At 59.2% G+C, this 23,017-nt stretch overlaps 1 protein-coding gene across 7 annotated transcripts in view; it reads right to left on the bottom strand.

The window, feature by feature from the left end:
• The window catches only part of HDAC5 (histone deacetylase 5), a 36,517-nt gene extending 13,719 nt beyond the window's left edge, over positions 1-22,798 (bottom strand). For 2 of the 7 annotated variants that reach the window (XM_059147529.1, XM_059147531.1), the window contains exons 1-3: positions 22,642-22,798; positions 16,979-17,188; positions 9,826-9,900 (exon numbers count right to left, since the gene is read on the bottom strand). In XM_059147529.1, coding sequence (XP_059003512.1) covers positions 9,826-9,900; positions 16,979-17,000 — 97 coding nt within the window. In that variant the 5' untranslated portion in view covers positions 17,001-17,188; positions 22,642-22,798. Of the gene's footprint in view, positions 1-347; positions 379-6,681; positions 6,747-9,825; positions 9,901-11,119; positions 11,280-16,978; positions 17,189-22,641 lie in introns of those variants that run through there. The other 5 variants (XM_059147533.1, XM_059147530.1, XM_059147534.1 and 2 more) reach the window with 5 other exon arrangements.
• Between the last annotated feature and the right edge of the window lie 219 nt (positions 22,799-23,017).

Below are 23,017 nucleotides of genomic sequence, written 5' to 3'. Positions count from 1 at the left end.
GAACTCCAGTCTCAGGGAGAACCAGCAGGGAAGGGAAAGGGGTAGAGGGGCCAGCTAGGTCCCAAGACCTTAGGTCCAGGCCCCCATGTGGACAATGGATCCCTGGGCAAATGTTCCAAGGGGCTCATGGAAGCATGGGTCTCGACTTCATCCTCGTGCACTGTCCTCTGGTCACTCAATGTCACTCCCCACCCCTGCCCTGCGGTTGCCAGGGCAACTGGGCAAACACCACACCAGCAGGGAGCCCTAAGCCCAGCCCGAACTCCACAGAGCCTCTGGCAGGAAGGGAAAGACAGGCTACCCACTGCCTGGAAAGGAGGAAGTTGAGAAAGGCAGGGCCAACCCACCTTGTTTCTCTTCCATTTCTTTCTCCAAAGAAAGCCCTCACTTTTCTCACTCCAGCCCAGGGAGGCCACAGGGAGCTGGGAAGACCTTCCTGTGGCAAGGCAGCCCACTCCAGCCTGGGCCTGGAGAAGGAAGGACCCCAACATGCTGGCGGCTACCAGTGTGCCTCCTGCCCTCGTGAGCAGACCTCTCTGCCCAGGCTCCCATCCCTTATCTTCACTGGGAGTGGACAGGGAGTTGGAAGGGGACAGAGGGCTGAGCTAAGAGAGGCTTCCATACCCTGCACAGTCTGTGGGTTTGGATCTCTCCAGTGACACTGAATGAGTTATCACCCAGGCAGGGACCAGGCCTGCTGAAAGTTCGGGCCCTGCTACGACCCTCATGCCTGAACACGGCCTCTGGGACAGGCTAGGGGAAGGTAAAGCCTGAGCAGAATAGCTTGGTCCCCGCCCGCCTGTTCTCCGCCCAGCACTGCTAGGCACGTTCCTCTGTGGTTTGCCCGCCAGCCACACTGACGACTCTGTGGCCACGAGGCCTGAGCCACATCTGCAGGAGTGGCCAGGAGGGCAGGGCTACATACAAAGACACACACTCACTCACTCCCTTTCCCTCCCAGCCCCCGTCCTCCCCCAGCACCAGGAGGAAGGGCCCTTGGAAAGGCCCTGCAACGGGGCTTTCCTGGAGGTGGCCGACCCCATCCAGTGTGCAAAGCAGGGTGAAAGCAAGGACCCAGCAGACAGCCTCTGGTCTCCCCAGCCCTGGAAATGCTCAGTAAAGCCCCAAGCTGCCTGGAGAGTTATCTATTCCTCGGCATGGCTTGGCCCGTGGCACTCGGACCGCTCAGCCAAGAGAAGGACAGGCTTCAACCTGCTGCTTCCAGCAGGCCTGGGGCTGTAGGAGCTGGACGCTTGCCAGCCTGCTGCCTGCCTAGGGAAGGGCAGGGGTCCAAGCGCTCCTGGCTCCCAGCAGATAACCCGGCTTGGGATGCAACTGCCGCCAACAGGGCTGGCTTCCCTTGCAGGAGCCCCGCGGAGAGGGCACGGGCTCAGGCTCGGGGACCCTCCCCCCGGGGTGGCAGGGAGAGTAGGCCCCAGCTGTAGTGGGAGCCACAGCCCCATGGCTCTGCAGATAGCAGGACAGGCCGTGGGCTCTACCACACCAGCCTCGTTCCCATGCAAGTAGGAAGCACAGCCGATGAGGGAATATGAGTCCACAGGTGCTGTGGTGGCCCGGACAGAACACAGCAGCCCAAGGCCTACCCGCTCAGCCCAGCTCTAACGGATGACGGCTGAGCGGCTGGAGTCCAGGAAAAGGTGCGGGGGAAGCACAGAGCCTCTTGAATGAAGGCTGCTGGATACAAAACCTGCAGCCTGGCTGGCCTTGCACGCCCTAGAGGATCTGTGCCCTCTGCCAGCGGGGCGTGAGCCGAGCATATGGCCATGGTTACCATTAGAACCAAGCACCTGGAAGGTGAAATGGGTGTGTGAAGACAGGAGGAGGCTCTCGACCGCCTCCTGGTGGACCAAGACAGTGGGAGGACTTCCGACGACAGAAGAAAGCAGGCTGAGGGGCACTGCTCCCTAAGAGGAAAGGCCAGGAATTCTAGCTAGCAAAGAGATCCCTGAAAGGCCAGGAGAGGGGTCAGTAAGAGGGTAAGGCCCCGGGGCCCCCATGCCTCCCTCAGACAGAGAGCTGTAGAGAATACAGAGGAAGTCAGATGGCCAACACAGTCACCTTCTAGAGAGGGAAAATGCAACAAGGGTCCAGGTCTACCCTCCTCCAGACTCTGCTCCTGCGGGACTCTGACCCTTCCTCTTGGGAGCAGCGGCCTTAGGAGAACGTTATCATCTTATCCTTCGGCCTTCTGCAAGACTGACTCACACTGCCTCCACGGAGAAGCCCCAGCCAAGGTAGATGAGTGGGCAGGGCGGTGTATTTCTGGAGTGGCCTCACGCAAACCAGGCTCTGCCCGAGAGGGGCTGCCCTGCCCAGTCTCGTGGGCCCACCTGGGCGGTGCCAAAACCTTAGTGAGGATGCTTGCCCCACCCCCACTTCTCCGCGAGCCCCACCAGCCAAAGGCGGGCTCCCGCCGCAGAGTCTTTAGGCAGCATGCCCAGGGATAGATAGGCTGGCTCCTAGGTAGAGACAAGGCAGGTGCTGGCGGGACAACCTCTGGGACGCGCACCAGCACAGCCTTAGACTAAAAAGAGTGTCCAGACAAAGGGACGCAGCCCCCAAGCAGGCAGGAGCTCTGGGATGTAAGCAGCAGGTTTTAGCAACAGCTTTAGGAATAAATAAATAAATAACACATCTGGCTGCCGGAGGGCAAAGCCAAGCCTTCCCCCTGCTCGGAACATACCTATAAGCCATGCCCCAGCTCTGAGCCCTCAAGTGGAGAAATCACCAGTTCCAGAATCCCTGTGACCCAAACCCTGGCAACAGGGAAACCGGTGCCTTCTGACCCACCCCTGGAGAAGCCAGAGATGAAAGGGCAAGCCCAGTGTGTAGACCTGCCCCACAGGCCAAAACAGCTTACCGCTTAGCTCTTTAAAGACCCTGCTCCCTGGAGCCCACCACAAAGGGCTAGGGCAGAAGGAAGGGACCCAGGGTACGCGGAGTAAGAGCCAGGGGTGCAATGAGCTATTTGGAAAGTCTACACAGGACAAAAAAAAAAAAAAAAACGAGGCCTCTGCAGGTAAGACCTGGGTCAAAGGAACTACCCTGCTGAAACGGGGAGAAGATGAAAAAGGCCTTTGCAATCACCTGCCTCGGGCCCCTCTGTGCACAGATGAAGAAACCAAACCTCTTGGGCCACTGTGCAGAAGATCCCGGCTATGCAGTGGGGACTCACACCCTCTGAACACTTATCTAAGAGCCTGACTCCACCACAGGGCAACTCAGGCCCTCTGCACCAGCCCGCCTATGGAACCAGGCCCTCTGGAGAGCAGCACGCTGCCAGCCCACCCGGAAGGCAGCGCCTTCCCCTGGCACCTGAGCCTCGAGGAGCTCCCTCCACAGGCTGGGCGGTCCCCAGCTTCCTTCAATGTCCAATGCCCTCGTTCTGTCCCTCTGGAGAATGGGAAAAGGAACTCGTCCCTTCCTTGGCCTTGAGGGATCTTGGAAGGAGGCAGGGAACAGCATCTCTCACTCCTCCCCGTGACGCTGATGACCCCTCCCCACCAAGGACGGTTTCCCATCATCTATTTCTGGGCTCTTACGTGACTAGGGAGCCCAATTTAGGCTCAACAGGTTCTACCACAATTCAGACAGTATTTCCCCATGCGCAAGCTGGGGAGGACTCTCACCTAGCAATTTTCGCAGTTCCTCACGTAAGGCAAGCTCACACACACCATGTGATAGTTAAGAGCCACGGCCCTGGAGTAAGAAAACGCCCGGGTACAGGTCAGGCTGCGCCACTTCCTAGCGCAAGGCCCTGAGCCCCTCTCTGTGCTCCAGGCAGGCATCTGTGAAACAGGAGTAAGACCAGCACCTTCCTCCCAGAGCTCTTAGGCTCAGGAAAGGACTCCCAGGGGAGCCTAGCCCCAGGCCCAGGAAGATCTCAGGGGTAGCTGGTCAGGGTGATTACTAATGGTTCCTGCTATCTGTGTGTGTCCCAGACCCCTCTGGCAGTCTGGACCACTTCTCAGAATGTTTCTCAAGTTTAGGAAAGAAAATATGTAGAACTCAGGGCACCTGGGGGGCTCAGTTGGTTGGGCATCTGCCTTCAGCTAGGGTCATGAACTCCGGCTCCTGGGATCAAGCCCCCACATCGGGCTCCCTGCTCAGCGGTGAGTTTGCTTGACCCTTTCCCGCTCCCTCTGCCCCTCCTCCCACTTGTATGCCCCCCCAAAATAAATAAAATCTTAAAAAAAAAAAAAATACTTAGAACTACTCCAAGCCAGAGGGAGGCCTTAGCTCTCTGGTTTCAGATCACTCCAAGGTCGCTCTGTGGTCCTGATCAAAGCCCGGCCTGCGCGCCCCACACAACATACCCTGGGGTGGCCAGCAGCTAGATCCCTGCGCTCTAGCAGGGATCTCTGGGAACAGCCTCCTGCTGACCACAGCATATCCAGGCTGTCTGTCCTGCCTCGCTACATCCCAGAAGGGCTGCCCCGTCCTCTGTAGCACAGCCCACAGGCCTCGGCCTCCCTCGGGTTCCTCATAAGCATTACTTAGCACAGATGCGCACAAGTGTGGCTCCCTGCTCTCAGGGCCCCAACCCCAAGCAGTCAGAAAGTCTTCTCTGGTCTCCTGCCTCCCTGTGCCAGCTCGCTCTCCAGTACCATCCCACATCTTCTTGGGCCCCTCTTCCTGAAAGGCAGAAGCAAAGTGCAATCGACTTCAGAGGCTCTTAGAACGTCTGAGCAGGAAGGGCCTGCTGATGAGCAACTCAGCTTCCCAAACCAACAGAGGCCAGGGGGCCACAATGAAAGGGTTTGTCCCTGGGGCGCCTGGGGGACTCAGTGGGTTAAAGCCTCTGCCCTTGGTTCAGGTCATGATCCCAGGGTCCTGGGATGGAGCCCCACATCGGGCTCTCTGCTCAGCAGGGAGCCTGCTTCCGATTCTCTCTCTGCCTGCCTCTCTGCCTACTTGTGAACTCTCTCAGTCAAATAAGTAAATAAAATCTTAAAAAAAAAAAAAAAAAAGAAAGAGGTTTGTCCACATCATCTGGAAAGGAGGCAGAGTAAGACTTAGGGCTTCCACAGGGTCTTCTCTCTAATAGCCTCCCAATAAAAAACAACAACAACAAAAACAAACAAACAAACAGAAAAACCACCAGGAGAAACCATGATGGCTGCTCCGGCATTTAATGAGAGATGAAGAGAGGAGCCAAACTCTGCATTAAGGATGCAGGGATCTAGAGAGAGCATCCATTAGGCCCCCAGCACACCAGGGCCCAGGAGCGCAGGGGAGAAGGGGGCTGGGTGGTTTGAACCCCCAGAAACCTTGAGGCAGACGATGTGTCTGAAGGACCTCAAGCCAGCAGGTGTGTGGACGCCTGCTGGAAGGCGCGAAGTGTCTCGCTGAGGAAGAGAGAGTCACTCACTGACCTCGGCTGCTATCTGGAGGAGAAATGGACTCACTTCTCCCAGCCCAGACATTTCCAGGGAACATTGGGGTGCCCAGTTAGAGGCAGCTAAAAGGCACGCTACCCATTCAAAGGCTGCAGCTGTTGGTGGGACTGTCCACTCCACACTTGGGGTGGACAGCAGGGGCCCCAGGCCAGGGGATCTGCTTCCATTCCCCAAGTGCAACTCAGCCTCCAGCAGGGCACCCTGTCCACCTGGTCACCTGGCCACTTGCCATAATCCACCCCCCCAGCTGGGGTTGAGACACGGGCTGCCCAGCGTCTCAAGACATTCTCCCTCTGCAGGCCGCCAGGCTGCTGGGGGCTGGGTGTGCCTCTGAATGGGGCGATAGCCTTCTTCCCTCTGCTCCAAGGAGTCCCAGAGCCTGTCCAGGCCTTCCAGGGCTGCTGGTGACATGCACTGGCAGGCTGCGAGGCCCCATGACTGTGTCCACCCGACTTCTGTCCACACAGCCCTTACCCCCAGCATGGTCTAAGTCCATTCGCATCAGAGTCACTGGACATATGTCCAAAATGCTGGCTCCTGGGCTGCCCTACAGAATCCGAACCCTTCAGGGGATGGGGGGGCCAGGCTTGGAGGTCTGCACTTTAATATATAAATTCAGTATATGTAAAATCAGTAATTCTGATGCAACTGAAAGTTTGAGAACTTTCTTTCTCATGGTGTCCCCGGGCGGGTGGGCTGCACGCACTTCTGCTGCTAACCTGACAGCTGTTACAGCTGTGTGTGTGGACACAGTTAATCTGATTTCCTGTCTGGCAGCTGTATAGCAAGGAAGGGACAGCTGAGGGTCTCAAACACAAGAAGAGTGGATGGGGGCAGGGGAGCTGGTCTGATCAGGATGGAGTGTTCAACTTCACGTCCAAGGTCCCTTCTCCCTTGAAATACCTGCAGGAGGGACAGCGTTGACCAAGGAGTCCCCAATGTTCACAGAAAACAAAGTCTCCTCTCTGAGAGCTCAGGAGCACCCCCCCCACACACACACACACACAGAGCCACACTGGTCTCTATTCCTGAGATGCTTACACTCAGGAGGCACTAAGACAGGTCGTGTAGACTGTATACTACACAAGGACACCCAACCCAAGGGGACAGTCAGGACTGAAATTGAGCCCACGCCTCAAGGGCAAAGCCACCTGCTCCGGCATGAAGATGTACACCCTCCCCAGAAGAAGGGCCACCTCTCAAAAGCGTACACAAAGGAACAATTGTGTGGACCTGAATCCGAATCCCAGCTGTCACTTACCCTCTGACCTTGGGCAAGTTCCTTAACCTCTCTGATCCTTCTCAGTTGTACAACATGGCTAATAAAACCTTCCTAAAAGAGACAAGGTAAGGAAAGCCTGATATGCTCGTGGCTTAGGACTTAATTAGTTCCCTTCCCACCTGAGCCTCGCCCTTCCTACTTTCCCCACACCCCTCCACCTACACGCCCACACACCCCGCCAAGCTTGGAATGGCCCCAAGAACATGAGCAAGAGTATCCAAGGGAAAACCCAATACCGAACCCAAACGCCATGGCACTTCCCAGCATTCACAGCCTCCTTTCCTGGCACAAGCAGGACTCACACCCTCCCTCACTGGGGAAAGGAAACTCCTCTTCCACGTCTGCTCCTAAAATCTTGCACGATGCCCGTATCAGCGCTGCCCAGTCCGGGCCACAGGGGCATTCAGGGCCCACAGGAAACAGGGGCTCCCCCAGCACTGTGTCCTGGGGAATCCCACACAGGAGCTCGAGCCCCGAGGCTCCCCAAGCCGCAACGAGGCCTGAATGATGGGGGTGCCCTCTGTGTGGTGGGCTGTTGCAGAAAAGTCCAGCAGAGATCCCATCCGTCAAGTAAGATCCCTAAAGGGCTAGAAGAAAGCGATGCCTGGTTCCCCTCTTTGAGCAGACACAGCACAGAGCGCCTGGCAGCCCCCGTGGGCTCCCCGCTGCCAAGGCTCTGGCTCACCCACTGGGGCAACTCAGCATATCTGTCTGCTCACCCAGATGGCCAAGCCCCAGAGTAGAACCCAGGAGTCCTGACCTCAGCCCTGGACACCGGCCCCTTCAAAGCAACCTTCATTTATCCACGCGCCAGGCTCTGTGCTACACAACGGCCATGCACAGACAGCAACAGACAGCTCCAGGAGCAAAGGATGGCCCAAAAACAGAGTTCCAAAGACCTGCTGGTGAAGCAGCCAGCCACCCTGGAAAGCCCTGTTCCCCAGCCTCTCCGGCCAGGGAGACCGGGCGACACATACTGCCCAAGAAGCGTTCCTGGACACCTGTTTTTTTAGCCATAGGCTTCGGCCTCCTGTTTGGATACTGATCAAGAGATAGGGAGAGGAGGCGGGCGGGGGCGGGGGGAGTGGGGGGAACACCGGGCTGCCTGGGCCCTCATGGCCGTGTTTATCCGGGGTGGATTTTTTTTTAACCCAAAGGTTAAAGCGTTTCTATTTGAAACATCTATTTACATTCCAGAGTCCAAAAAAAAAAAAAAAAAAAAAACACAAGGCAGCCGAGCTCCAGGCCTATATCTGTCCCCAGCCGCGTCACAAACACAGCATCAGAGCTGCGCAGGGGGAACATTCTTAGCCCTCTCCCGGAGCCGCTGAGGTGACTCACACCTCCCTCCTGCCAGCATGGACCACACCGCCGATCAGAAAGCTAGGCAATGCATGCGTGAGCGTGTGTGTGTGTGTGTGTGTGTGTGTGTGTGTGTGGTAGGGGGACACAGGGATCTGGAGAGAGGGCTGGCCCAGAGGAGGTCTATGCAGGGACAGGCAGCCTTAGGGAAGGGACAAGAGCAGCAGGGCTCCAGCCTGTGAGGGTTTTGGGGTCTAACTTGAAAGAAGATAAGAGAACATGCTGAGGAGGCAACTTCAGACCAACTGCCAGCCGCTGCTGGGAAGCAAGAGACAGCAGGGTAAAAGGGCAGGATGCGGACCGAAATGTGCATGATGGGGGAGAGCTGCCCGTCAAGTCCTCTGCCCTCCAGGGGACCAGCTCTCTGAGGCTTCCAGGCAGGGGTCCGCAGGCACTTAGAGCTTACAACTGAGAGCTGCCGACTCCACCAGACCAGGGCTAGAGCTCTGGGTTTACATTTCCTCCCAGGGGATGGTGTCGGTCCCCCGCATGGCCGGCCCCCAAGGTTAGGCCCCCATCCCAGGGGCCTGTGTGGGCACACTGCAGGGCTGGCTCCTAAGGTTAGGCCCCTACCCTAGGAGACTCTGTGGTCATCACTGCCCAGGCAGAGGGCAGGCCTTATTCCAAGGATTTTCCAAAATTTCCCAAAACATCTGTCCTCTGACGCATCTTAGTCAAGCTGCAACATTATCCCTGGACAGCTTAGAGCCAATCACAGGCACCTGCAGAGACACACAGCTCCCACCTCCCAATTCAAAGCTTGGGACCCCCACCCACGTATCCAGAGGCCAAGACTCCCAGTACACAGGCATACAGACACCCACACCTAAGTGCCAAGCCACTGCCAGGAGGGGCCAAGCGGGCAAGGGTCCAGCAGGCCCCTCCCTAAAAGAAGCATCTCGCGGTGCCGGCCCAGTGGGAAGGCTGTGCCAGAACAGCCTGATGATGCCAACAGGTTCCTGGGAGGGAGGGAGGGAGTGGCCCAGCTCTGGGGGACCCCACCCCCAGCCAAGAACCAAAAATGTCCCTGCTGAGAAGGTGGCAGGATCAGGGGGTCCTCAAGCCCAAATGAACTGTGGTAACACTCCTTCGCCATCACGAGATGGGATGAAACCAAGGCCTGAGGGACAGAGAGATGAGGAAGCTAAGAGAGCCAGGACCCCCGACATGCCAGCTGCCAGCCTCTACATAACCCTACCACACAGTCTCTACCTAACCCTACCACATAGCCTCTATCTAACCCTACCTAACCTGCATCACATCTGATTCCCTGGGAACTCCTGACTGGGAGACTTGCAGAAGCCACATGCTCCCCAAGAACCCAGCCAGAGGAGCTGGGGTCGCCTTTAGTCTTGTGGATCCTCAGCTAGCTTATTCCTTTGCCCAGACCTGGGAAGCAGGCCCCTGGGAGGCAGGTCACTGACCCACTTCCTCCCCTCCAACCACAGTGCCAACTAGGCCAGGATCCTCCAGCGATCCATGGCCCCCAGCAGCTTAAGCTGACCCTGCCGGAAACCAGAGAGACTCTCGAATGCAGCACAGTGTGGCTGGAGGGTACGGCGGGGAAGGCAGGGTCGGGCCGGGGAGAGCCACAGAGCCCACCTCAGGAAGCCCAGCTCCCCCGACCGCCCATCTTCTCAGCAAAGCCCTCCACAGAAATCCAGGCAGGACCCCAGCTGGGCGATGCTTAGAGCCAGAAGCTTGGCCCAGGGACAAGGATGTGTGATGGCAGAGGGCAGGCGGGGACACCGAGGCACTCACCTGCCACAGGGATGCCGTGTAGAGGGGTCCGAGGCAGGATTTCCAAGGCTGGTTCCCGGCCTGACATCCCATCTGCTGAGAAACAGGATTCCGTCTCATAGATGGTCTGCAGCATCTCCACGAGCCCCTGAGCCTTGGGCACCAGCAGCATGCCAGGGAAGGGCCCGCCGGAGGCGGGAGGGGGCTGCTGGAGGCGTGAGTCGGCCAAAGGGAAAGGTGGTCGGGCGGGGCCCTCGCTGCTCAGGGGCTCCCCCAGGCCACTGCCGCTGGGACCCGGGCAATGGGGAGGCGCCTCATCCGGCCTGGGCGCTCCAGGCAGCAGGAGGAGCCAGGAGGCCCCAGAGCTACAGGCCCGGCTCTCCGCTAGAGGGGCATCAGACCGCGGGCCTTGCCCAGCTCCCAGGAGCTGGGCTATATGGCTGAGCACTCAGGGGACAGGAAGGGGAGCTCAGCAGGCAGGCGGGCTCTCTGTGTTCCCTCCCAGCCCTGGGTGACAGCTCTGGGCCTGGCTCCCTGCTCCTCCTTCCCGAATGAGCCGCCGGCAGCTGGCAGGAGACTGAAATAGCAGTTGGGGGAGGGCCCTGTCTATAAATAGGTGGAGCATGCTCAGGGAGCCGCCGGCCGGCTGCCAGGAGCCCAGGAGCCCGGGCTGGCGGAGGCCCCAGGGGGGGGGAGGCGCGTTCCACCCCAGGAGGAAGCGCCAGGCAGGGGGATGGGGGCCAGGGGAGGGCCCACACTCGGGGCCAAGGCCACAGAGCGGGGTGGCCGGAGGCTGGGCCGGGGAAGGGCACAGGCCAGAGTACCCATGTGTCTGGGACCGGCTCGGGTGCTATCCGAGGGGCCGGAGACCCAAACACCAGATTCAATCTCCACATTCCCTCTCGCCATCAGAGCAGGTAAAGAAACCAGAAGGGTCTGGGAGAGGGTGGCAGACAGGGCCACTTGCCCTACCCTCACATCTTCCCTGGAGCCCTCCTACCATACCAGCCAGATGGGAATTGATTTGATTTCTGTCCTCCCTCAAGAGCTGGAGGGTGCCTCCCCACCCCCTCAGTCAGAAGGGAGACCCCTGGGCAGCAGCTGAATGGCAGCTCCCTCCTACCCCTAACCCCTGGAAGGGTGTCACCTCCAGGGGCTGCTCAGCTGCCATCCAGGGAGCAGAGGCGGTCTTCCCGGATAGGCCTTGGCCCTCACCACGGAAGGGGACCAGGGAGCACCTGCCCATTGTGGGAGCACACACAGCTCCTCCCTGGCAACATACCAGGGGCGACGCTAGCAACAGCACATACATCACCTCGTTTACTCTGCACGATGACCTCAGGAGATAGGTGCAGGTGGGGAAACTGAGGCAGAGAGATGCAGTCACTCACTCTAGGTCATACGGCTGCTTAAATGGTAAGGCCGGGATGTCTGAGGCTCCAGTCTGAGTGCTAACCACCACAGCCCACTGCCTCCTACACAAAGGAACACATGAAGCTGCCCCAGGGTTTCCATGAACAGGTACGATGACCCCCAGCACCCCAGGAGACACAGGCATGAGGCTGGGGCCCCTCTAAGAACTTAGGAAGCTGATAAAAGCCAGCCCTTCCCTCCCAGCTCCAGGCCTAGCACAGCAGCCCATGCTCCTGGGGCCCTGACGGGACCTCGGGCTAGGGCCCCACAAGGACCGGTGATGCCCGCCTACCCTGCCCACTGCTGGCTCGTCCCTCCTCCTCAGGTTGTGCCTCCCACTGGTACAGAGATCCCACTTGGCCCCCTGACCTCACTGGAGCCTTTTAATAGCCTGGTTATTCCTGGGTCTGGATCCCCCTCCCCCCTTCCTGATGTCACAGTTGCTATTTTAGAGCCCCCTCCTGGCCCCTCCTTGCCCCCGACTCCAGGCATGGAGCCAGGGACACCTGTCCTCTCCCTGGACTGGATGACCTCACCCTCCTGTCGGGAGCCCTGGAGGAGCTGGCCAACCAAGGACACAGTAGCCATGGCGCCCGCGGCCCATCTTCCCAGCCGGCTCTCCGGCCAGGCAGAGAGGACGGCAAAGGGGTAGGTGAGGGGAGCACGGGGACAGGGGAGGTGGCGGAAGTGGACTTTCCCAGGCCCTGGACTAGCTGATATTCTATGATAAGATGTACTTTGAGGTGGGGGATGGGAAACAGGACCTGAACAAAGATCCAGAGCCTCAGCTTCTCTGCCATGGTTGACTCTAGAAAAATGGTGATGGAGCAGTGCTCCCCATGGGGGTTTGGAGTTGAGAGACACCCCAGGGGTAGGCCTGGGGACCTCATTCACGACCTCCCGCTCCAACCTCATCCTGGCTGACCAGACTCTCTGAAGAGGAAGAGAAGGGAAGACCAAGGCGCCCCCAGCGGGGTGATGGGCAGCAGACTCAAGACAGCCCCAGAAAGCCGGAGGCAGCAGCCCCTCCCAGCTCAGGACTCCACCCACCCACGCTGGGAGCAACCAGAAGGGCTGGCTAGCCCTGTCCCGGCTCTCTCTGCCCCAGGCACATGAGAGTATGGTAGAAGAGCCCTGTTCTAGAGGAGGAGAAGTCATCAGTTACAGTGACTCAAAAGCAGGGCCCCCCGAACCCAGAGCAGCAAAAAACCCAAGGAAAAAGAACTCCTTGGTAAGGGAAGACAGGAGCACCCAGGGGTTTGGGCACCCAGAGGTGGTCAGAGCCTGGGGCTCAGGGCAGGTGCCAGCACCGTCAGGACTTCCGGTAACAGCACGAGGTGGGAAGCAAAGTGCCAGACAGCCAGATAATCCTCCATGCACTTCCCAGAATCCTCCAGGGGAATTAGAGACAAGACCTGGGGTGGGGACAAGTGTCTTCTTTTCCTCTGAGATTCAAGTGATACAAGGTCCTCTTAATGTCTAACCTCAATCCTTCCTGCTTTATAGCCTCTCTCTCTGCGGTTCATTCATCTTCTCCGTCCCAAGCCATCCAGCTCTCCCAAGGGTCATCCCACAAATCTTCCAGAGCACCCACCAAGCACAGGGTGCGTGGGCTCCACTGGGAGCAAGCACCACCCTCTCCAGGCCACAGTGACCTCATTCCCTTCCTAGAGGCTGGCTTCGGGCCTCCCAACCCTCTAAAGGTTAGGAGGGGAAGAGCCCAAAGCTGGCTTCTTGAGCTCTTCTAGGCTACCATTTCCTGGGTACAAAAGGTTGGGGGAAGGCCCTGACCTAAAAGAAGAAAGCAAGTCTTCTTCGTGCCCATTACAAATCCAAGGGCTGGCTCAGGAGCGCCCTGGGTAGAGCAGAGCGTGCCGGCTGTCCCAGGGCCCCCGGAGCCATTAGGCCTGCCTGCCCTCCAGTTTTCTCCTGCCCTTGGAGGCCCATCATGCTGGAGCCCGTTGGCACTGCCCGGGAGCTGCCAGGTGCCAGGTTCCGTGCCAGGTGCTGGCTGAACCCTATCGTCTGAAACCCAGTCCCGGAAAAACGTGAACACCTACTTTGGCCTCTTTCACATCCCCTTAGGGCTGACCCTGCCTCTGACTATCCCATCTGAGCCTTCGATGGGACTTTCGACTGATGAAGCGGGAAGAGGAGGGCGGAGCAGATCCCAATCTGCAGGGAGCACAGGTGCACCAGGGGGCACCTAAGCGGAGACCGGACGCCAAGAGTCCACTTCCCAGACCCCCCGGGCCAAGCCCGCACTGACCCACTTTCTCCTCTTCGGGGCTGGCTGCCTGCCGTCCCCGGGGGCTCCGAGGCAGAGCCTGAGCCCGAGGCTGGGAGGCAGGACGCCGAGGTTCCTGGCTCCACCCCACAGCCATGCCCCAGTTTCTCTGGTCACCCAGAGGGGGCAGCCACTTTCTCTCCCTCCTTCCTGGGAAAGGGAAGGAGAGAAAGTGTGGAGCGTGCTGGGAGGTGCTGGGCAGGCCGGTGTGGTCATGAAGCTTGTCTCCCCTCCCACGCTGGGGCTAAGGAACCTGGCTGCCGCCTCCTGGGGCCCTGTCGCCGGCCGAACTGGCTCCCACAGCAGCCCTGGTTCTTGCCCTCCTTCCTAGGCAATGGCACAGAGCACAGGGCAGAGATCAGAGCAGGCCCAGCTCCCAGGGCCCAGGGCCCACGCCAGCTCCTCCAGTCTGAGCCCCGACAGGGGGCAGGTTCTGTCTGTCCTTCAATCCCACGGAGGAGAGCAGAAATGACCAGTTCCAGAAAAAGAAAGCAAGCCTCCCTCCTTGAGCCCCCTTCGGCCTGAGGAGAAGCCAGACACCGGGGAGCAGCCTCCTCAGGGAAGCAGAGGCAGCCCCATCAATGGCCTCCTCCTGTACTCCCAAGACTGCAAAAGAGGCAAATCAGGTCAAATGCTGGCGTGCAGCCCAGCCCAGAGGTAAGTCAGTCAGCTCCCACTCCCTGGGGAGGAGGGGGGAGCCCCAGAAGTACACTTCTCTCCCCACCTGCCGCCCCTCACCCGGGACCTGCTCTCTCACTGACTCGTCTGCTAGGGGGGCAGGGATGGACCATCTTCTATTTTTCTTCTGTTTCCCCGCAGGCTGAGCTCCGGGTTGGGCGTGTTGGGGATACTCAGGCACTTGCCAGCCGGAAAGCTCCCACACTGAGAGAACTGGAGGGAGGCAGGAAAGGACGCTGTTCTGTGGCCTGAGGATAGGCGAGCGAGTCTCAGGGATGCAGGAGAGGGTGCGTGCGAGGTGCTCCGGGCCAGGGCAGCCAGGTCCCAGGGACGACCCATTCTCATCACTCCCACCTCCCCCCCCCCCCCCCCGGCCCCAGGGCCCCGTGCTCTTCCTAGCGCTCCCGTCAGCGTATCCATAGCGAAGTCAAAACCCATCTGCCCAGCTATGGTTTCATCTTCCCTCTGTGGTGTCCAAAGGCACGTGGACCGCAGGCTGGTGCCAGACGCCGGGCACCGGCAGCCCCAGCCCCGATGCCACTCTGAGCTCTGGTAATAGCAGGTGCAGGGCCCCTCAAAAAGGAGAGCTATGTGGAAGCTGGCCGCCTCCCTGGCCCAGAGCAGCTCTCCTTCCACAAGGAGAGGCAGCCCCAGAGCCCCAGGGAAACTGGACGGGAAGAGCCTCTGGAGTTTGCCCCCAGGCCTCTCTGCAGGCCTAAAATGCAGTTCCGGGTATCTGGCCCCCTCCTCCTCTCCCTCCTTCCCAAACACGAGAAGACAGCATCTCCCCCTGCTGGGGGGAGCTGGAAAGCCAGCCAGAAGGTGAGACCAGCTCTATCTATAAGCCCCACTGCAGGGGCGGGGGTGGGGGGAGGCGGGGGTTCCTGAGCCACATGCGGACCCCCACCTTCCATCTACCACCATACTCTCACCAGCCCTGGCCAAAGTGGCTGCAAGAGGACCTTGGAGCACCAGCATCTGGCAAGGCAACCCAGTGGCCGCATCTAGCCAAGGTGGACTGTCGTAGCCTTTCCCTGTTCAGGGAATAAAATCCCAAAGCTGGGAAATGTCCTTCCCAAGCCATCATCAGATACCTCTGGGCAGTTTCTGTTCCCTTGGCCCACGGTCTGACCCAGGCTCAGTGTGACTGTAGGTGGCCCTAGATAGGTCAGCACAGTAGCTCAGAGGAAACAAGCCATTGGCATGGCGGCCGGTGTCCAGGAGGGGGGCGAGGGACTGGGGAGAACCCACCAGGCCTCTCCCTTCCCTTGGCCAGACCAGCCTCAGAGGAGGAAGAAGGAGGTCAGAGCTTGACCGCCTGTTCCCCCCCAGCCCCGGTGTCCCTCAGCACCTCTCCGTGTCTAACTCCTAGCCACAGCCCCTCCAAGTTGAATGAAGGCAAGGACAGAGGCAGGGGGAACTGCACACACTGCAGGAAGGGGTTCCCTGGGCAAAGCTGACCTGGGGAGTCTTGAGGGCCCAGCCCTCAACCGCTGACACCCTATGCTGCCTGCAGCCATGCCCTGAGGATGTCATTACCATGCCCCGCAGGACAAAGAGGAGGGGGCATAACCTTGACCAAAACAAAGGGCAAGAAGCCAAACAATCCCACCAACTCCCAGCTTCCCTGAGTCTACTGGAACTTCCAGGAGCCTTGTCAGGACCTCGACCACATTGGGTCCCCCCAAGAGAGAGCATCAGGTCCAGCAAACTGCTGAGAAGCAATGAGATGGGAGGCAGCCTGGATTCGCACCCCCCACCCCCACCGATGCCACTTCCATCCTGCAAATCAGTTTCCATCCCCAGGTCCTAGTTCTCTATCCCTAAAAGAAAGGGAAATATCCCTCTATCCCTCCGGAAAGAGACGTGGAGGTTCAGGCTGGGCCGTGGGGGGTTGAAGCGGAACAAGATAGATTCTGGCCCTCTAAGACTGTGCAAAAGGAGACAGCCAGGGAGAGAAGGCAGTTATTACCCTGACCACACTGACCCATGACCCTCCTGGGAAACTCCTGAGGGTCCAGCTCAGGCTACTTGGACACATCCTCACGGGCATACACCCAGACCCACCCATACATAAAGCCGCCTGGAGTCCCACCCATGGACTATTTCTGGCAGCACAAGGCAGCCTCCTAGGAACAGAGGGGAAAAGGACATCACAAAGTCAAAGTCCCCAGATCCAAGTCTGGGGACCCCAGTCCAGTGCCCAAGAAGAGAAGGAGTGGTCCACCCAGATTCAAAGGAGAAAGCCAAGACTCCTCCATCAACATGACATTGCATCCCCCATCCCAGTACCACACACCCCAGCAAAGGCCGAGGCCAAAGACCCTCCCCTAAGAAAAAAGCATGGAACAGAGAGAAACTCCACCGGGATAAGAAGCACCACAAAAACGAAGCTCCATTCAGCTATTGTGGAAACCTTCCAACATCATCCTCGGCTGGCCCAGAGATATCCAGGGACACATATCCCCTCTCAGGCCTGCCTGTAGTGGCAAACGGGACCGCGCAGAACCGGAACAGCAGGTCCCCGCGATGAGACAGCAGGCATGGGGACTGAGTTGGACCCTGGGTCCTCCCAGGGCCAGGCTGGACTGTCAGCCCATGTTTCCAGGTCTATCCCTCAGGTCAGTCACTTCAGGTTTGCCTCGTTCCTTTTCTGGAAATGCTTCTCCAGTCCTGACCCCCTCGTTCCCTTACAGCTCAGACCCCGATGGTCAGCTGGCCTGGGCTAGAAACTCACCCAGCCCCCTGAAGCCAAAACCACCCCAGGGTGCCCTTCTCTGGCCTTCCAGCTCTTACCCGACTCGGTGGGAGAGTTCATGCCGGCTCTGGGCCCACAGGAAGCTGGCGTTGGGGGCTGGGATGGGAAGGGGTGGAGCTGCGGTGATGTCAAGAGAGACAGACGATAACAGACAGACGGACGGGACAGGAGCCCGGGGCTGCTGGCCTCTACTGCCCATCAGAGGCCATCCTTCGGGGTGAGGCAGTCAGGCACTCAGAACGGCATCCCTAGGGAGAGATGGAGCAGGGTTAGAGGCCCCCAGCTCGGGAATCTGAGAGAGTTGAAGGAGACCTCGGGGCTTGTTGGGTTACACTTGGGGAAGAGAGGAGGGACACCTGTCCCAGGCTTGGGGGGGGGGATGGGGGGCAGCGGAAAGCAGCAGCACTGGCCAGACCCTGGCTGCTTCTCTTAACTGTGAGGCTGCCAGCACTCAAGGAAAGGGAAATGGCTACAGGAGCCACACCCAAAATCCTTTTCAGGTGACAGTGTCCATGGCCAGGTGGGAAGACCTTACAGACCCGCTTGGGTGCCTGACATGGGACTGGGTGTCCACAAAAGGAGAAAAGCACAGGCAGATTTGAACTCTTGTCTGTGGCAGTGGGAAGATGCGGGGCTGGAGTCCCGGGAAGAAGGTCAGGGAGACACTGCTCTCCCAGCCCCAGCTGCCTGGGTGGGGACCCTCAGGCGGAGTGCCACTTTCTCCTTCTTCCCTAAGTCCCGTGCCACCCAGCTCGGGAACTGTGATAGGCTTCTGTCTTGGTTTCCCCCATTCAACATCGAGTCCAGGGAAGAAGGTAACCACCTCTCTTCTACCCATAACCCATGCTGTTTCCAGGAATTTAGAAAGGCAGAGACACGTACTCCACATCCAGCACTCCCCAGACTGGGGTCCAGGACCCAAGCCCAGGGCTTTGTGTGTGTTGGACAGACAGTGCCCTGTGCAAGGAGTTCTGAACACCAGCCTTGGCTTTGCCTGCCAAGCCATGGGTCATCCAGGCTGAAACCACCCAAAATAAAGGACACCTTTTCCCAGTTTGTACAAAGGTGTCAACAGTGTATCTGCCCAGACCAGTACAGTAGTGGGGGATATCCCAGTATTACAGGACCGTGAGTTTGCCAACCTGTCCCACTCCTCCAGCTCCTCGCCTCCCCCTGGCCCCATGGTTAGCCTTCCAGCCTCAGATGCTACGCCTGAACCCACCTGGGCCCATCCCTGAATGGCCCGTGAACCACCCCAGACATGACCTCATTCATTCTCTTCCAGATGAAGGCAGGCCCTCCAAAACCCAGTGATAAAGTGAGGTAGCAGGAGTGATCCAGTGAGGCTGAAAGGAGTGAGATGTATAAGCCCAGACTCTGCTTCCCCAGCTGGGGAGGGGCAATCAGCTCTCCACTCCCCACCCCCAAAACCCCACCTCCTGGCAGGATTCACTATTGTTAAGCCTTACATTCTCATCAAAGATTCCCAGGAGTGCGGTCCATTTGGAGCCAGTAGCTAGGGAGTCAGGCATGGCTGGGACACAGGAACACGAAAGAACACACACACACACACACACACACACACACACACACACACACACGTACGCATGCGCAGAAGACCTCAAGCCTTCCTAGGCCTGCTGCCCCCTGCTTTCACCCACAAGGCTGGGCCTCAGTAGCAGAGAAAGGTGCACTCAGATAGGGAGTTAGGAGGAGGCAGAGAGAAGGGGCTGAATTGCTCCTGGCAGGCACAGGTATGGGGCAAGGACAAAAGAGGCTGCGCAGGGCTCAGGCCAAGCTCAGGAATGTGGCAGGTGGGGCTGTTGGTGCCCTGGCAGGGCCCGCGTGGGCAGGCGGCTCAGCCCGTGCCCACCCCAAGGCTGGCGCCCAGTCCTACTCACACCCTTTCCCGTGGGCTGGGGAACACAGGTTCAGAAATTCCCACGATTCCCAGCAGCCTGAGTGGCCCAGCCCATCTCCTTAGTGAAAGGCGCCTCCACAGCAGGGCGCTGAGAAGGGGCAGAGTCTCAATGGTACAAAAATGGAAGTTAAGATCAACTCTGACGCCCCCTCCATCATCTTCACCACCCTCCACAGAGAAGAGGAAGGGAGGGGCTCCTAGAACTCCATTTGGCTCGGGATTCAATTAGGCCACGCTCCTCCAGGCTCTGTAGGACACAGCAGGACCCCTGGGCCCCCCGTTCGCCCCACAGCACGGGGTGTCTGCCAACACCTCTATCAGGCCTCCTGAATGAACAGGGGCCTCTCTGGGAGACAAAGCAGAGTTCACTGCCTGATCAGGACAGGTACAGATTCTTGTCTGGGTGGGGCATGAAGGGGGAAAAAGGACAGGGGGATGGTTAAATCTGGTTTTCTGGTGCCTACTCTGCTGCCAAAATTTCGCTGTTGCCTACAGTCATAGGAGGGTCTCTGTGGGCACTCAGGGCCATGTCACTGCTGGATGACAGCACAGGTAGATGCCAAACCAGTGAGCAGCCTGGCTTCCATGACTCCTAAGCAGGCAGACCCCCCAGAGCCCAGTCCCCATCCCATCGGCTCTTGTGGTCAGACCTCCAGCCACAATGGCACGGAATGAAGGAAACAGGGTACATCTCCTCCTACAAGCTCCCGGCTAGACATGGGGTGGGGGTAGGGCAATCCCCCACGCCCACCCCATTCATGAGTAATAAAAACTCTGGCAGAAAGTGGGAGGAGAAGGGCAGACAAGTAAGGGAGACATGCAGCAGCGTAAGGACCCAAAGGCCACAAGTTCACGGAGCTGCCCCACAGGTATCTGTCCCTGAAAAACTCCCTCAGCATTCCTGGGGAATCAGGTGTCCCTCTGAGGGCCTCTCTGGAACCTGGACTCCAGCACCACCAGGCAGCTTTCTCCCCAGCCCTGAGCACTGCAGCCTGGAGTCCCCTCCCCAGGTCACAGATGGCCTGGGGAGCCATCTGAACCAAACCCTGGGAACTGAGATTGCCCAGAATCGGAGATCTGTGACAAAGACCTCATCAGAGAGGTGCAAACCCACACATCCCATCCCAAGGCACAAAAGACCTCTCATCTCAACCCCTCCTGCCTGGGACCAGAACAGATCACTTTCCCAGCCAGAGTTTCCACCACCTGGTACCTCCCTCGGGCAGGGCCACCAGTAGCCCAGGATTATCAGAGCCAGGAGGGGGTGCTGACTTGGATGTCCAGGCTTCAAACTAAGGGAATGGGGAGAGAACAGGAAAGGAAAAAAGGCACCAGGCTGACAAATTCATTTTTGCAATCGGCCCATTTCTGTTTGTCTGCTCAGACGCAGCTCCAGGCATCTGCACAAGCCAGATGGAGGAGGCTGCTATTTCTAGAAAAAAAAGGGGAGGGGGGAATGAGAGGGGAGGGAGGGAGGAGGTGGAGGCAGAGGGCAGAGACCGGGTCTGTTTGCCCTAAAACCTCAGGCAGACCCATACCCCCTCCCCAGCACTACCAGACAGGGTCCCCATTCAAAAAAGGGCTGGGGCGGGGGCTGGGGTGAGGTGGGGTAGGGGAGAAGAAAGGCAGAGAAAGTTTAATTAGCCAAAGTCGACTACAATAGGCCCCCTCATGGGCTGCATCAGGTTTTCATTCATGAGCAAGCGACAGTGCTCCCAAAATGCCAAGAACCGCCCCCCCTCGCAGTCTCTCTCCCCCCCCCCACCCAGGAGTGCGTCCTCTAGCAGGCTGGCTGAGCCTGATGCTGTGTTCCAGACATCCCTCCTCAAAGGGATGTGAGTAGGAAGAATTAATTATTAAAGAGCAGCTGGTACTTAGGCACCGACTGCACTCCCCCCAAGCTCCGAAAGCTGATTCCCCCTCCCCCTTATGGAGAAACACAAACTATACCCCCCACCCCCATCCCCAGGCCCCACTTCCAAACACTGGGCTAGGATGCCACCCCTAGGGAAGGAAAAGCAAACCTTTGTTTCTGCAGCTACTTGGAGTGGGTGGGGCATGTGATACCCCCCCACCCCCATTACTCGGCCCAGCTACTCCCCGAGGATATACTGGGGAGGAAGGGAAGGCTGGCACAGGGAAAACATGTCCTCCAGCCTTGCCCCCAAGTAACTTGCACCTGGTACGTGTCTCTCTGATCCCAGGCACCCATACCGGACAGAGTGGGGATACTGGGGGCCCACCCCTCTAACTCAGAAAGACCCCTACCTGCCCTGTCAAAATAGGTCAGATTTAACTCCAAGGGGAGACACAGCAAAGAGAGGATTAAAAAGGGGCAGGGGCAAACTACGATTGTCCAAGCTTTGTGTTTAGGAGGGAGAGGAAGGAAAGAAGACTGGAAGAAGGGAGCAGCCCCCAACATGGCTCACTCACCAGCCCAGCCCAGCCCAGCCTCTCAACTTACCCCCCTCATCTCAGGGACCCTGGTGCCTGGAACTCTGATCAAGGACCCCCTCTACCTCTGTCCTCTGACCCCAAACCGGACCAGGGCAGGACCCAGCCCCCACTCCCCCACCCCGCGCTCCAGTCCTGCAGGGCAGTACAGTCAGGAGCACCTCTGGCCAAGACTCCTGGATCTCCCAACCTCTGCCTTCTTTTGTTCCTCCCATCTGGCACCTTTCTCCCCTCCCAGGTGACCCCATCATCACCATCATCGAGCCCAATCACCAAAACGAATTCCAGGTCCCAGAAGCACAGTGGTCACCTTCAGGAGTGGTGGGTCTCTTGAGCACCCCTCAAAAGTAACTGCAGCTGCTACCCTTCCTCTTGGGGACACAGGTCGTTTCAGAAGGCCAACAGTGGGGGCATCAGGTGGTCACCTCTTACCCCAAATGGGGCACTCCCACCTTCCCCACTTCTCCCTGCCCCACAACAACCAGACTCCCAAATTAATTACTTATCGCCAAGCCAGCGTTCATCACCCCCTCTCCCCCCCACCCCCACCCCCCACCACAGAAAAGGGCGGGGTAGGGAAGCAGCCTCCCTCAAGTTGAAAGGCACAAGCAGTGTCCCTGCCTTTATGAGACACGGACCCAGGATTAAAAATTGGGGGCATCCACCCCAGACAGGAAGGAGGGGAGATTTCACCTCTCCCTGGCTCCAGGGTGTCAGACGGAGAAGAGGGCGGGAGCAAACGCAATAACGCCTCACCGGGGAAGGGGTGAGAATAATGGGAAAGAGAAGTAAGGTGGACCCGCAGGCCCCCTCCTCACGCACAGAAGTCAAGGACACAAAATCAAGGATGCGTTCTTAGGTCTGGGTGGAAGCGCTGTGGGGTGGGCAGCGCCCCTCACCTCAGAGTACCAAGAAAGGAGTGTCCAGCGAAGAGGGGTCTGCACAGAATCCGGGTGCAGGGCTCAGATCGCTCTGCAACGCAACACGCGCGGCCCGGGAAGGGGCAAATCAGGCAGCCCCCGCCGGGCTCCGGGCCGTTTGAGGGTGCGGGTCGCGGGAAGGCGGGCCCCTCCCTCACCTGCAGGGAACGCGCCCCTGCACGGGAGGGGCGTGGAGGGGCGCGGGCAATACCCCGAGTCCCGGCTCCCGGGCTGGCGATGCTCTCGGGGGGCGCCGACTGGCACCGGGCGCCGGGAGGAAGCAAGGGGGGCGCGGGCGCGCGCGCGCGCGGGGAGCCCGCGGGCAGCGACGGCAGGAGGAGGGGGCGCCGCCTCGCGTCGCGGGGACCCGGGGGAGATGGGATCTGGGCTGGTGCGGCGCGCTCACCCCCTGCGGCTCGAGCTCCGGCTTCGCGGGCGGCAGCGGCAGCAGCGGCGGCGGCAGCAGCGGCAGCGCCTCCTCGACGGCTCCTCCATCTTTGCGGCGGCTCCTCCGGCTCCGCTCGCCGCCGCCACCAACAACAACATTCGGAGACGTCACTCCCGTCACGTGACCCGACCCGGAGCTAAAAATAGACCCAGACCGCCCCCCCCCCCCCCGCTCCTTCCCCGCCCGCCCCAGCTTCAGCCACCACCAACTCCTCCCCTCCTTCTCGGCCCTCCCCGCCGGGCGGGGCCAGCAGCGCCACCGTGACAGCTTCTTAAAGGGCCGGCACTCATCGAAGGGCAGGGCTGGGGAGGGGGTGGAAGGCCAGAGGTCCGAG

The sequence above is a fragment of the Mustela lutreola genome, chromosome 15, assembly GCF_030435805.1.
Source record: "Mustela lutreola isolate mMusLut2 chromosome 15, mMusLut2.pri, whole genome shotgun sequence".
Lineage (NCBI taxonomy): Eukaryota > Metazoa > Chordata > Mammalia > Carnivora > Mustelidae > Mustela > Mustela lutreola.
This window is presented reverse-complemented; position numbering and strand designations above follow the sequence as displayed.